Here is a 13,651-nt window from a genome sequence, read left to right on the forward strand (position 1 = left end):
AGAGACTCTCAAGCCGACTCTGCATGTAGGGCTTGAGCTCATGACCCTAAGATCATGACTTGAGCCCAAACTGAGAGGCATTTAACCCGCCACACCACCCAGATGCCCCAGTACTTATGATTTTAAAAACTAAAGCAGTGTAGATGGGTGTAAAGTGAAAAGTAAAAGTTTTATTCTTTCTGAAATCCTTTGACATTTGTATACTAGCTTGATTCAAAAAGACAGCCCTTTGGAAGACTCCTTTATAAAGTCTTCATTTTGAATTGACCATTCATTACTACTTAAGTTTATTTATTTATTTTTTTGTTGGGTTTATCATTTTATCAGATTATCTTAAAATGAGAGTTTATCTGATTTCTGTTTTTTAATGATATGTACAGGTGTGATTCAACTGCTTGGTGTTTTTTATTGTTTCAGTTAGCAAAACATGGAATGAAGGTTGTCCTTATCAGCAGATCACAGGATAAACTGAATCAAGTTTCCAGTGAAATAAGTAAGTTTTTCACCCTCTTCTTTCATATTTACAAAAGGAACACAGCTAATCTAAGTTGAATGTTTTCAAGTAGGTATCTAGCACTGACGTATTTATAGTTGAGAACGCTTCTTTCTTATGTTGTTAAAAGGTGTGCTTTAAAATGGGTCATCAACTTTTTTCAAATTAATATGGGACTGTTAAAATTTCCTTAAAATGTCTTTTCCTGACTCATTTAAGTTGTTTTTAGGAGTCAGCTTCTCTGATTATTTTTTCATGTTCTACTTAAACACCTGAATTCCTTTTCTGTTGCTTTATTTCAGTATTCTTGCATTTTTTTTTACTCTTTGACATCATTGCCTCTAAATTTTTTTTTATATGTAATTGAAGAAAAATAGAGAAGGCAGCCTATATATATATATATACGTATATATATATATATATATATATATATATATCTTTTGAGCTTTCTTTTTAGTCAGCTGTGCTAGAGACCTGAATTGCTATGTAGCAAAGATTCTTAACTCATGTCTAATTAACCAACCCGATGGGTAAAGTAGTCCTGTCCATTCCTTGGTAGAGCACACCACTGTTCCCAGGGTGCTGACCGTTTGTGGCCGGTCGGCTTCTGAGTGTGAGGCTTTGGCACATTTCCCCCCACGAGTTAAGTTACTTGCTTTAAGAGTCAGCGCTGTGTGTTCCCAAACTTAGGCTGAATGCATTTATTATTTAATATTCCACACAGATGCAATATTTGTTTAAAAAGGGGGAGTTGTTTCTATGAAAACTAATTTGAGTGCTCTGAAAAGGGTGAGAAAAGCGAGTTCCTTCAGAAATCGGCTGTCAAATTAGGGGTGAACAAGACAAATGTAAACTAATTGGAAAAAATGATTAAAAATAAGAAATTTGCTCTCGTTTCATATGTGTTGAAATTTTTGCTGCACTTTACAAGAACTGAAACTGCAATCATAAAGGATGCATTATGAGCGTGGGCGAGACAGGAGTCAGCAGACCTAAACTCTTATGGAAGGCAGGGGTCCTGCCTGGACGATTGGTGAATGAATTACATTTATGCAAGATTTAAATTAAATAAAATGGTTACAACGTGTATTTATCGTTTTCTAGGATTCCCGCTTTAACTTGTGTGAGTAGCCAACTAAAAAACTGCTCCAATTCTTTCAGATGAGAGATTTCTTCTGTATTTTTTTTTCAGCGTTATTGAGATATAATTGATGTAGAACATTGTGTAAGTTTAAGGTGTACCACATACTGTATTTTATTATTAACATTACTACCTACCATTAGCATTCATATGGTGCTTTATTATTTATTTATTCCCTCACATGTATTATCCTTTTTAAGCTTTCAAACATCCTTGTGAGGTGAATATTTTTGTTATTGTTTCTTTCCAGATCATAACTGGTCCTGCTGGATAGATTATATATAAATGCACTTTATCTTTTTTTTTTTTTAAAGATTTTATTTATTTATTTGACAGAGAGAGATTACAAGCAGGCAGAGAGGAAGGTAGAGAGAGAGAGAGGGAGGAGGAAGCAGGCTCCCTGCTGAGAAGAGAGCCCGATGCGGGACTCAATCCCAGGACCCTGAGATCATGACCTGAGCCGAAGGCAGCGGCTTAACCCACTGAGCCACCCAGGCGCCCAATGCACTTTATCTTTATGTAAAAAAAGATCTTTACAAATACCGATATTAAGTATGCTGTCTTGTTTTTTTTCTTAAATTTTTTTTTTTTTAACCCTGTTATGGTCACAGATTTTTATATCTTTAGCATTTAAGGATTTTAACTTTCAAGTTTTGAATTATGTAAACACAGCTCTGAAGGTTCAAGACATATAGTATTTGGCAGTTTGTCTAAGGTGTGAATTTGACTTAAGCCATGGCACTGATGAGCCCCGTGCAGTTAGCTTAGGTAGTTGAACTTTACATAGTGCCTGGATCTTAACACTGTTTCTTTCTTAGTTACTTGTGCTCATGTGTATAATTAACTCTTACAGTGATAAAAATGTGTTGGTGCATGTGTAGATGACCAACTGACTGTTAATGAAAGCATTTGCTCATGGCTGGAAGTTAAGGTTTATAGGTGAAAAATAGAACCTTTGATGAAATGGAATGTTGAATTTTGAAATGCTGTGATCTGAACGAGTCCACCGTCTACTTGATCCCAAGACAAGTAAAAACTCCCTCATGACAGGCTTTGAGAAAGTGCTCCAGCCTGTACAAAAAATTGCTCAGCAGGCCAGAAGTATACTTTAATGATATTTGAGAATTTATTAGCTTGTGATATGAGGTGACATGCGACTATGGGCAGAGAGGTACGGTTCTGGATAAAGACAGGATCCTGTTCAAACATTTTCATGAAGGGACAGATGGTGATGCACTGAATTGACCTTTACTTTGTTTTCCTGGGTGTCGTATAAATTAAATGAGAAAGGTGGTATCAGCAGACCAGGTCGTCAGTTCTAAGCTGAAGAAATACAAAGAGGAGTTTATGTATACCTGTACAGGTTTTCAGCTCAGATGTAAATCATCTCTTTGTCAGGATAGTTTTTTCATGCACATCTCTATTCCAGGAGAAGGAGGGAGCACAATTTAATGTCGACGAAGACAGAATAACTCTGTTTATGCCTTTAGCACATCTTTATTGAATGTCTGTGTACCAGGCTCTGTGCTAGCTGGTCAGTGTACAGTGGTGAGTGTGGCAGAAGCTTTTCTTGCTTTCATGGAACTTCTATGCTGGTGGAGGAGACAGAGGAAAATAGGTAAAAAAGCAAAAACAAAAAAACAAAAAAACAAAGCAAAGCAAATCAGACAAATAAATAATTGCAGTTTGTAATAGTGCCATGAAAGAAACAAACAAGGAGAGAACATGGAGAGGTTCTCATTTTGTAGCATTGTGAATTTTATGACTGACCGGGTGTTAAAGGCCAGACTAATAGCCTCTTGCCCATATAGTGCCACTCTGGTTATGCAGCTGGAGCCTTAGGTGCCAAGAATATGCACTGGGCCCTCTTAGGGGGTATAGTGCGGAGGGGTTGTATGTGCAAGCTGCACACGATAAATCCGCTCCAGTGTTCCTCTTTTGTTAAGCCTTTGAATCCCTGCCTCTACATTATGCCAAGAAAGTTGTAGCCTCTCAGTCTTACTAGATGGAAGGCCGTCATGGGGTCCCAAGTTGCAGTCAGCCACCCAAGTCAACTCTTGGAGCGCCTTCCAGTTGTACGAGCTAACAGTTAAGTCCTAAATCTCTGGTGATTCCTGTCTTAAAAAAAATATCCCAGTCTGGTATTGGATTATGTTTTCCTTGGCCTAACACTCTTCAAATCATTCTCACCCAGATTTCCTAGCCATCTCCCAGTACAAATGAGCACACTTGTGCAGTTATTTTTGTGTGTCAGCCACTACTTTATGGATCTGACTTTATCCTTGTTCCTCAAAGAATGCTTGTGATCTTACCCTGTTACGAGTAGCAGTAGGGGGATCGTCTGGTTGGGTCGTGAGGAGAAGAAGAATTTTCTTGCAAGGAAACTGCCTTAAAGTTATCGTGAGGTACTGCAGGTTCTTCTGTCCAGGGAAAACGAATCTCTTCCAACACAGGAGAGAAGGGTGTTTCTCTTTGCATTGGCAAGGGAGGCTCAGAATGGCTTAGGGGTTCAAGCTCCTTGGCTTCAGTTGAGCCCACCCAGATATCCCATCCCGAGTCTTCTTCAGTGTTCTCACTTCCATACATGAGACGTGGTGAGTCTGGGAGCGCAGCTTACACACTGTAATTCTGCCCCTGACTCAGTTAAAGCCGATGTTAGCAAGGGGAAGCCTGTGGCTGTAAAACATGAGAGTTTTTCCTAGGGCTGCCATAGAAGGCCTCTGCTTCTCTGCTCAGCAATGGGACTGAAAGCTTAAAGGCCCAAGCTGGTCATTTGAGATGAAGCTGTGCCATACTACAATCTCTGTGTTCATCACTTCTGCCAACTCAAATATGACGGCCACTTGGTCCCTTAAGGCGCTTCTTCAGAGGATACGGTATTATAATCGGCAGCCAGCATTCATTTGATTAGTGGCGATGCGACTGCATTATGGATCAAATCAGACCAATACCAGAAAATCCTTTGAGGTCTGTTTTTGGGGATCCCACTCCTGATACCAGTTTCTGTATCAGTCAGACTTGAGTCCAGAAACAGAAGTCAGGCAAGTTAGTTTAACTAGGCTAACTTGTCTTTTCTAGTCCAGCCCTCACATTCACTCCAGGAGGTTAAACTCCTCCCTCCTTTCCTACGTGACGTGACAGAAAGAAGAAAAGAGGAAAGGAGGGGATTGAAAAAGAAACCACATGCCAACTGAGAAAAACCAGGACTCTTCTGGGCTCCTGTCACCTTCTGACTCTCCATTATGTAAACTTGGGGATTCTATTTCTTTAGAAGCAATTTCTTGTGAGTGTGGAGGACAACCTACTTACAAAAGTTCTTCAGGAGAATTTTTAAAGGATTATATATAGTTTAGTAGGGAACTAAATGTTTTGCCAACAATGGATAAGTGCCTTCTCGGGATCAACTGCTTTGATGAATTTTCGCTTCTTTTTGAGGATAACTGTCACCTGTTGAATTAATACAAGCTGAGAGTCAACACCTATATAATAAGCTTCGTTTATTATCTTTGTTAGCCAGGATTATTAATATATTTAGTATTTGGTCAATTTTGATTTGTCAAAGCAAAACCCTCCTAGATAATGTTTGAACTCTGAACTATATTTTTACTTGCAAAAAGCACAATGCAAAGACTAGCTTTTAGAACAACTTATTGGCTCACAGAATAGAGAGATGGTGATATTTACAGTTCATATTAGTACATGGCAGTTGGTAATTCTGATTGCATTCACTTTAATCAGCTTTGATTAAAAAGAATACAAATTCTGTCTTCGATTAAAACAAATAAAACAAGGGGTGTTTGGCTTAGTCAGAAGCATTTGACTCTTGATCTCTGGTCAGGTCAAGAGTCTAAGCCCCATGTTGTAGAGATTACTTGAATTAAAAAACAAACAAACAAACAAACAAGGTGTTTGTTTTTTTAATTACTAAAATTAAAAAACAAACAAACAAGGTGTTTCTCTCTTTTTGTTAATTATCTTAGGGTGTAAAGCTCTGGGATGACCCTGTAATTCCATGGTCTCTTAAGAAATGCTTTTAGAAATGTAAATCTTACTAGTCAGGTAGTCAATAGAGGGATAGGGTTAGGTTAAAAAAGAATCACTTTCATTTTTTTCAAATCTTACCTCTGATCAAATCTTTGTAGTTAGGTATAGATTTGACCAAATAAGTTTGTTTCACCATTTTCTGATGCACTCTCAGTATCATTAATGTGATGCCTTGTTTTATTTAGCCTGTTTTATTTACATAAGGACAACAAGGTAATAGTAAACCATTTTACTTTCATGTTTAATGAAACTAGAACCACATGTCAGGGTCAGAGAGTTGACCATGCAGCCCCTAGAATCTCAAATGTTTTTCTGGCACTTCTGTAGTTATCGGAAACATTTTTATTGCCCTTGCAGTTCCCATATGCTAAAGTAATGAACTACCAGGAACCAAAAGCCTCCCACTTTGTCTGTGGTGCCTCTGATTGTAGAGGTATCCTCTTACTCCAAGATCCCCAGATTTGTCAACGTTTCCAGAAAGTAACATTCTGTACCACCCATGAGACCAAGGTCCCAGAAGATCCTGGCTACCACACAGGTGCCAGGACAGTTTCTTTGAAGCCTTGTTTCTACATATTGGAGTGGAATTATTGTTCCTTACTAGTGGGCTTGTCATGCCTAATTAAATGAGATTTACCGTTAAATGAAACGTTTCTGGCATGGTCATGGTTACAAATTTGTTTTGTCTAATTATATCCCGGTAGGAGGAAGGATAGATTCTTATTGAGCCTATGCAAGTAATTACATTGCCATGTAAGGTGAAGAACTCTGTAAGGGCCTGTATGCCATCTAACCATCATTCTGATTAGTTTTGCAGACAAGGCCAATCAATATGTCTTGTATTTTCTATACAGTTTCCATCTTGAGATTTGCCTAAACAATTGAATAGTTTATGTTCCAGTTGTTATTGCTGCATAACAACCACCCCAAACTTACCAATGTGAAATAAAACTGTGTTAGTTGCTCAGAAATTCTGCTGATTGGGAGTTTCGTCAGGACTCGGGGAAATGATTCTTTGGCTTCTCATGGCATTACCAAGTTCCCTAACTGTGACACTCAGTAGAGGAGAGGCTGATTCAAAAGATTTAAGATGGCTTCTCTCACAGGGCTGGTGCCATGGTTGCGAATGACCGGAAAGCTGGACAGAGCTGGAACTGTTGGCCATGGTGCCTTTGCATAGCCTGCCTAGCATGGCCAGTTCTGGGGAGCTGGACTCCTCATACGGTCACTGCATCCCTCACAGTGGATGTTGCAGGACAACAAATCACACGCTGATGTCTTTTTGTGGCCTGCCCTCAGAACTCACACAGCATTACTTTTGTCATATTCTGTTGGTCAAAGCAGACACGAGCCTGCCCAGATCCCAGGTGAAAAGAATAGACTCCACCTCTTGATGGAGGAGTGACTTGGTTAACATTGGAAAAGAGCATGTGGGAAGGGAGATATTTTTGGAAAATAAAATCTGGATCTGGAGAATACAATCTGCCACAGTTTATAAGCTATATTTTTCTCGATTTCTGGGGGATCAGTTGGAGCAACACACCATTCCAAGAGTGCTTTGCTCCAGTTTGCCTAAGGACAGTCAGCCACCAAGGAAGGATGCGGGGGAGTAAAAAATTAAGAAAAAAATGTTTTCTTAAAACCACTATTAAAGTTTCTTCATTGACCTCATTCAGTTGCAAAATTAATTCTTATTCCATTGGATCTTGGGGCAAGAGCATTAAAGAGTCCTATAGATACTGACTCGGTTTCCTGGTATATCTGTCCCATAGTCTGAGCTTGGTGGCAGTGTCAGATTATGCTGGGAAGGAAGTCTTAAACAGGAGTTGACTCTTTACAGCATCCCTGGAGGTTGAGAGTACTACAGCAGGCCTCCATCTACCGAGGCTGTTATTCTTTGGGTGTTCTTCCTAAAGACTCAGTTCTCTGACCTCCAGATTATGGGCCTCTAGCTTTTGGCAAACTTGAAGGAAAAGTAGGAATCCACCTGGTTAATAAGACTGATGGTCTCTGGTTTACTTATTATAATAATTAACAGTGTCAGAAGAGAATACCCAATTCTGGTATAATAGAGAGCTAATTAATGATTTAGTGATTTTTCTCAGGGCATGTGCCTTATGGTGGACACTAAAGGCATTGAAAAAGCTCCAGGGACTTCTATAAAGTGTGTTTTAAAATTGTCACCATTTAACCATAATCTTAGATATCGTTTTGTTCATAGCTGTGTGCCAGGCTGTGCACACGAGCATGAATCTGTTTCTGTCCATCCTGAAAAGTATACACATATTGAACGATATTCATTATTAGTCAGACCATGGCTCTTCCCACGTTGTGGGTAAACAGGGCAGCTCTCGTTGAGCTAATTAAAGATACAGAAAATATACTACATGTCTAGTTTTTTTCCTAATAGCCTCTCTGCTCAGTAGTGCTCTAGTGGCCATCTGGGAAATACCAATGATGGTTTGACTATAACATACACTTTAATCAATTTCATTATTTTTAATTTTATGGCCCAAATATGTGAAGGCAGTAGCATGAAGAGTTGCCAGGAGACTAGTGATTATAGCAAAATATAAGCATAAATCACAGGTGCCCAAGACAAGAAATGATTAGAGTGGTGGTTTAAGTGACAGTCAGTAAAATAAAACATAGCCTTAAGAAACAATAATTATTAGGAAATCCAGCTTTTTTAGAATCGAGAAACCTTTGTTAAACAATGATTCAAGGGCATGACAAAAGTCAACAGAGAAGCTTAAAAAGTTAACAGGCTGTTAGAAAGTGAGAGTGTTTTGGGGAGATAAGGAACCTTTGTTGGCCAGGCTGGACACTGGTGATACAGAATAATTTTTTTTTTTACAGCTTTCTCATTAAGAGAAGACTATATTATCAAAGATCAAGTTTCTTTTCAACAACTTGTTTCAAATTATTTAATTCATAAGCTTTCTTTGTGGATTTTAATGTATTTTATATACTTACTTATACATATATTTAGATAAGTTAACATTTTCCCCTGAAGCTTAAAATGCATTAACTTTATGTGCTGCTATTACTTTGTAAGAAAACTCACCTATCACGGTGACTTTGCCACCTGAATTGGGGCTTTCTTTAAGATGCCTCCTTCTTTAACTCACTGTGATATTAATATAGTATCTTAAGGTCAGTTAAGGATCAGAGAAGTTATATTTAAGTTGACAGTGTGGAGCAATACAGTCATTATTGATACCAAGTTTGTCCAAAAGATGACATTTGCAAATTTTACACAGAGGATAGGAAGAGTAATTAACGTCAGTGATTTGCAGTATTGTCTAAAGTTTTAGAAGAGGCTGTCCTTTCATGAAGATACCAACGGTCATAACTTGAAATAGTTTGTGGAAGCTGGGATAGCAAAGCTAACTGAGAAAACCTATGTAGAAAATTTAAAAGTTCAAAGAATGAATGAAATGTTGCAATGGCATTAAATTCCAGACTGTGATATGATCAGAAAGAAGAGATATAGCCGCTTTTAAAATTAAAATGGTCAAACCAGTTCTAATTTGGCCGTTTTACCTTAATTAGGACTTACGTGTATATCTTAGATTCTTATGTCATTCTTTGTTTATATACCAATTAATAAAAATACTTCAAAAGTTTATTAGTACATTTAAAAAAACTACTAGTTGCTAGCCAAATATCTGTTTGAATTTTTTACTGTCCTTTCTCAAGCTGGCCATTTCTGTGAGGATGATTTTTCTCAAATCTCTAGTACATTTTGAAGCATTAGAAGTTTTGTTCTTGTCTGGTCATTCTTGAATTTTCTCTTCTCAGATTTAAGGGAACAGTGATTAATCTCTATAAGCCACTCAGAAGAGGCTTTTAAAAATACAAAATAGTTGATTGACGGTATTGTTCAAGTCTCCTGTATCTTCATTGATTTTTCTGTGTACTTGCTGTGGGGAGGGTGTTGAAATCCCCAACTATAATTATGGATTTGTCTGTTTCTTTGTGTCTATTTTTTTGTTATTAGATGCATTAACATTTAGGGGTGATATGTTTTCTTGATGAATTCATTCCTTTATCATTATGAAATGAACTTTTTTATTCTTGGTAATTTTCTTTGCACTGAAATCAGCTTTGTTTATCTTTCTTTTGGTTGGTGTTAGCATGGTATATAAATTTTTTCTGTCTTTTCTTTTAACCTATATGCGCCTTATATTCATTTATTTATTTTTTATTATTTTTAAAAATTTTTATTTTGTTATGTTAGTCACCATAAAATACATCATTTGTTTTTTGTTGTGCTTTATATTTAAAGCATAATCTTTAAATAAATCTTTAAATCTTAAAATTTAAACAGCATAGATTTGGTCATTTTTTTAAAAAATTCAGTTTAATGACTTCTGCCTTTTAACTGGGGTTCTCAGACCATTTACACTTAATGTTATTGTTGATAGGATTGGGTTAAGATCTACCCATTTACTCTGTTTTTTGTTCATCTCATCTGTTCTTTGTTCCCTTGTTTGTTTTTTCTGCCTATGTTTGGATTAATAACATGTTTTTAATCATTCTTTATTAGTGGGGCACTTGGGTGGTTCAGTTGTTAAGTGTTTGCCTTCAGCTCAGATCATGATCGCAGGGTCCTGGGATCTGGCCCCACATGGGGCTCTCTGCTCAGCGGGAAGCCTGCTTCTCCCCCTCCCACTCCTCCTGCTTATATTCTCTCTCTCACTGTGTCTTTCTCTGTCAAATAAAATGACATAAAATAAATCATTCCTTATTTCCTTCCTTGGCTATTGACTGTACATATTTTTCTTTGTTTTTAGTGATTGCTTTAGATTTAGCAATGTTTACCTTGTCTCAGGCTACTACTACTTGATGTAGAGCACAAGAATGTGATGACAGTATACTCCCATTCCCCACTGTTTTATTTATTTCTATATATGTTATGAATTGTATAACATTTTTGCCATAGTCAACTATATTTTAGAGAGAAACTTATTTTTTATTTTTTTAAGTGTTCTTTATTTACACACATTATTTCTGATGCTATTCATTCCTTTTTATGGGTACATAATTCAGTCAGGAATCTTATTTTTTTTCTTACCGGTCTGAAAAACTTCCTTTTATATCTCTTAAAGAGTGCTGGTCTGCTACTGATGAATTTTTTTTTTTTTTGTAAATCTGAACAAAAACATTTAGCTTTGAATGTATTTTCTCTGGGTATAAAATTTTACGATGACAGATTCTTTCTTCCCCTTTCACTACTTTACTTTGCTTCATTGTGTTCTGGTCTGTAGTGTTTTTGAGAGGTCTGCTGTTATTTCTTTTTTCTTTTTTTTTCTTCTTTTTTTTAAACTACATTGTGTAATTCACTTTTTTTTTCTTCTCTGGTTACTTTTAAGATTTATCTTTTTATTAGCAGCTTTAAGGAATTTGAGTATTTTGCCCTATGGTGTACTTTTCTTCATGTTTCTCCTACTTGGAAAAGATTGAGCTTAAATTTGTATGTTTGTAATTTTCATTATATTTGGGAAAATTGGGGCCATCAGATATTTTTCCTATCCTTCACTCTCTTTTTAGGATTCTAGGTATACATATATTGAATGGATTGAAGTTGACTCTCAACTTACTGATGTTGTCTTCTTTCCTTTTCTTTTTGGGGGAGGGGTCTCTTTTCTCTGTGTTTCATTTTAGAGAGTGTCTATTGCTGTCCCTTTACATTCATTAATCTTTCTTTCTCTAGTTTCTAATCTAATGTCTAGTTTCTTAATCCTGTTAGTGTATTTTTTTTAATTCAGATATTTTATTTTTCTCTGAAAGTTTTAGGTCATTTTTATATCTTCTTTATCTCTTTTAAAGATGTTTGCCCTTTCCATTTTTGAACATACACCAGCCCTTATATGTGGGGGATGTGTTCCAAGACCCACCCCCCCCACGCCTGAAACTGTGGGTAGTACTGAGCCCTGCACATACTTTGTTTTTTTTTGCATATCTACACTTAGGATAAAGCTTAATTTATAATTAGACGCAATAAGAAATTAACAACAAAATAATAGAATAATTACAATATACTGTAATAAAAATTATATGAATGTTAGTCTCTCAAAATATTGTACTGTCCTCACCCTTCTTGTGGTGATTGGAGATGACAAAATGCCTACATGATGAGATGAAGGACATAGTCATTGTGACCTCGCATTGGGCTACTGTTGACCTGCTGACGATTCATCAGAAGGGGAAACATCTGCTTCCAGACGGTAGCTGATTGTGGCTAACTAAAACCTTGGAAAACAATACTGTGAATAAGGGAGGATTACTGTATATAGTGTGCTCTTGCTCTTGTTTTATCCTTGACTTTCTCTTGCTGTTAGTCTCACTCATGCTCTCTCTGTCCACTGACTGGTAATTCTAGGGGCTCTGTCTTACCCACATGCTTAAGGCTCTTTCCTCAACTCGGGGGAACTGCTGCTCTCTATATGAGTCCCTGCATTCTAGTCTAAAAAATCTGTAGGCAGTAAGTTAGGGCAGCTGCAGGGCTCACCTCATTTGTTTCCCTTCTTGTGGATATCAGTGTCCTGAACTGTCTATCTTGCACTGACTGAAATCCATTGTTTCACATATTTTGTCCAGTTTTTTTCAATTTAAGGTCATGGGGTAAATCTAGTCTGTTATACCGTCGTGGCTGGAAACAGAAGAGCCTCATATCCTCCTCCCTTTTACCCTTACAGATCCTTATAAATTTCCTGGTAAATATAATTATTATCTTTGCACATGTCTATAAATATTTGGTCTGCATTAGGCTTTTTTTTTTTTTTTTAAAGAGTGCATTTATTTGTCAGAGAGAGAGAGAGAGCATAAGCAGGGTAAAATGGAGCCTGATGCAGGACTCGATCCCAAGACCCTGCAATCATGACCTGAGCTGAAGGCAGATGCTTAACTGACTGAGCCACCCAGGCGTCCCTGCATTAGGCTTTAAGGAAAGAACAGGACTAAATGTTTGTGCACGTTTTCCCTGGGCTTGGTATGGTTAAGGGGGATGGGTCCACTTCGCAAGTGTTGCAAGTGTTATTTTGGTGACCTAAGAACCCTTGTGAAACATTTTAGTATTCTTAATCTTGCACAGAAAGATACTTTTGAAATTTAGTTGATGTTCCAATTTTGGCACAAGTGGTTTTCAGAGCTAATGTGGGATCCTCTTGTAAACTGTCCAACTAAATCATTTCGCCAAGTGTACCTTATTGCCACTTCATTACTGTTTGTTACCAATCGTTTACCCTGCTAGAGAACAACATCTGTAATATGGGTGGATATTTTGTTAGAAATGTAGCCTACCTACCAATTAGTTGGCCCAGCCAAATGAGCATGTGTTGATCTGCATCTGCAATTAAGGCAGCTGCTTGAAATTCACTGTTCTACAGCTGGCATTAAGCGCGTGGGAGTGTACTGTGCTGTGGCCAGACGCGAACTATACCTCTTAATTAAGACATTTGCTTATGTTTGCATGGTTTCTTTAAAACAGCGAGTGGTCTTTCCAATTGGATTATTGATGGCTCGGTAACTTTTATGTAAAATAAAACTTTTTTTAGTTGAGGAAATATGGGGCCAAGGTGTTCTGAAATGAGTCCCATTTAAGTAGATGATTGGTGTTTCTCCTCCCACTTGAAAATTATTAGTTGTTATTCTAAGTGGATAATTGTAATTTGGGGTATGGACTTGAACTATAAAAGATTTCGTAGAAAGGCATACTCTTTGGGTGTATTTATAAAGTTCTTCAGGACTTTCATGTAGGGATTGCTTCTCTTTTCATCATGGAAAGAAAGTACTTTGAAAGTTTGATGGAAAAGGTTCACTTTAACTTGATTTTTCTATCCAATAAAGTTATATATTTTCTTGTCAATTATCCACCACTTTAATAGTTTTATACCATTACTACTTAAATGCCAAGTTTATGTTACATGCTACTCTTTATAAATCTTTAACTACCAAGTACTAATTTA

General features: G+C 37.1%; 1 protein-coding gene across 1 annotated transcript in view; it reads left to right on the forward strand.

Annotated features, from left to right (window-relative positions):
• The window catches only part of LOC132008350 (very-long-chain 3-oxoacyl-CoA reductase), a 160,672-nt gene that overhangs the window by 58,137 nt on the left and 88,884 nt on the right, over positions 1–13,651 (forward strand). The window contains exon 3 of the mRNA XM_059386869.1: positions 418–493. Coding sequence (XP_059242852.1) covers positions 418–493 — 76 coding nt within the window. The remainder of the gene's footprint in view (positions 1–417; positions 494–13,651) is intronic.

This window comes from Mustela nigripes, unplaced genomic scaffold (assembly GCF_022355385.1).
Source record: "Mustela nigripes isolate SB6536 unplaced genomic scaffold, MUSNIG.SB6536 HiC_scaffold_148, whole genome shotgun sequence".
Lineage (NCBI taxonomy): Eukaryota > Metazoa > Chordata > Mammalia > Carnivora > Mustelidae > Mustela > Mustela nigripes.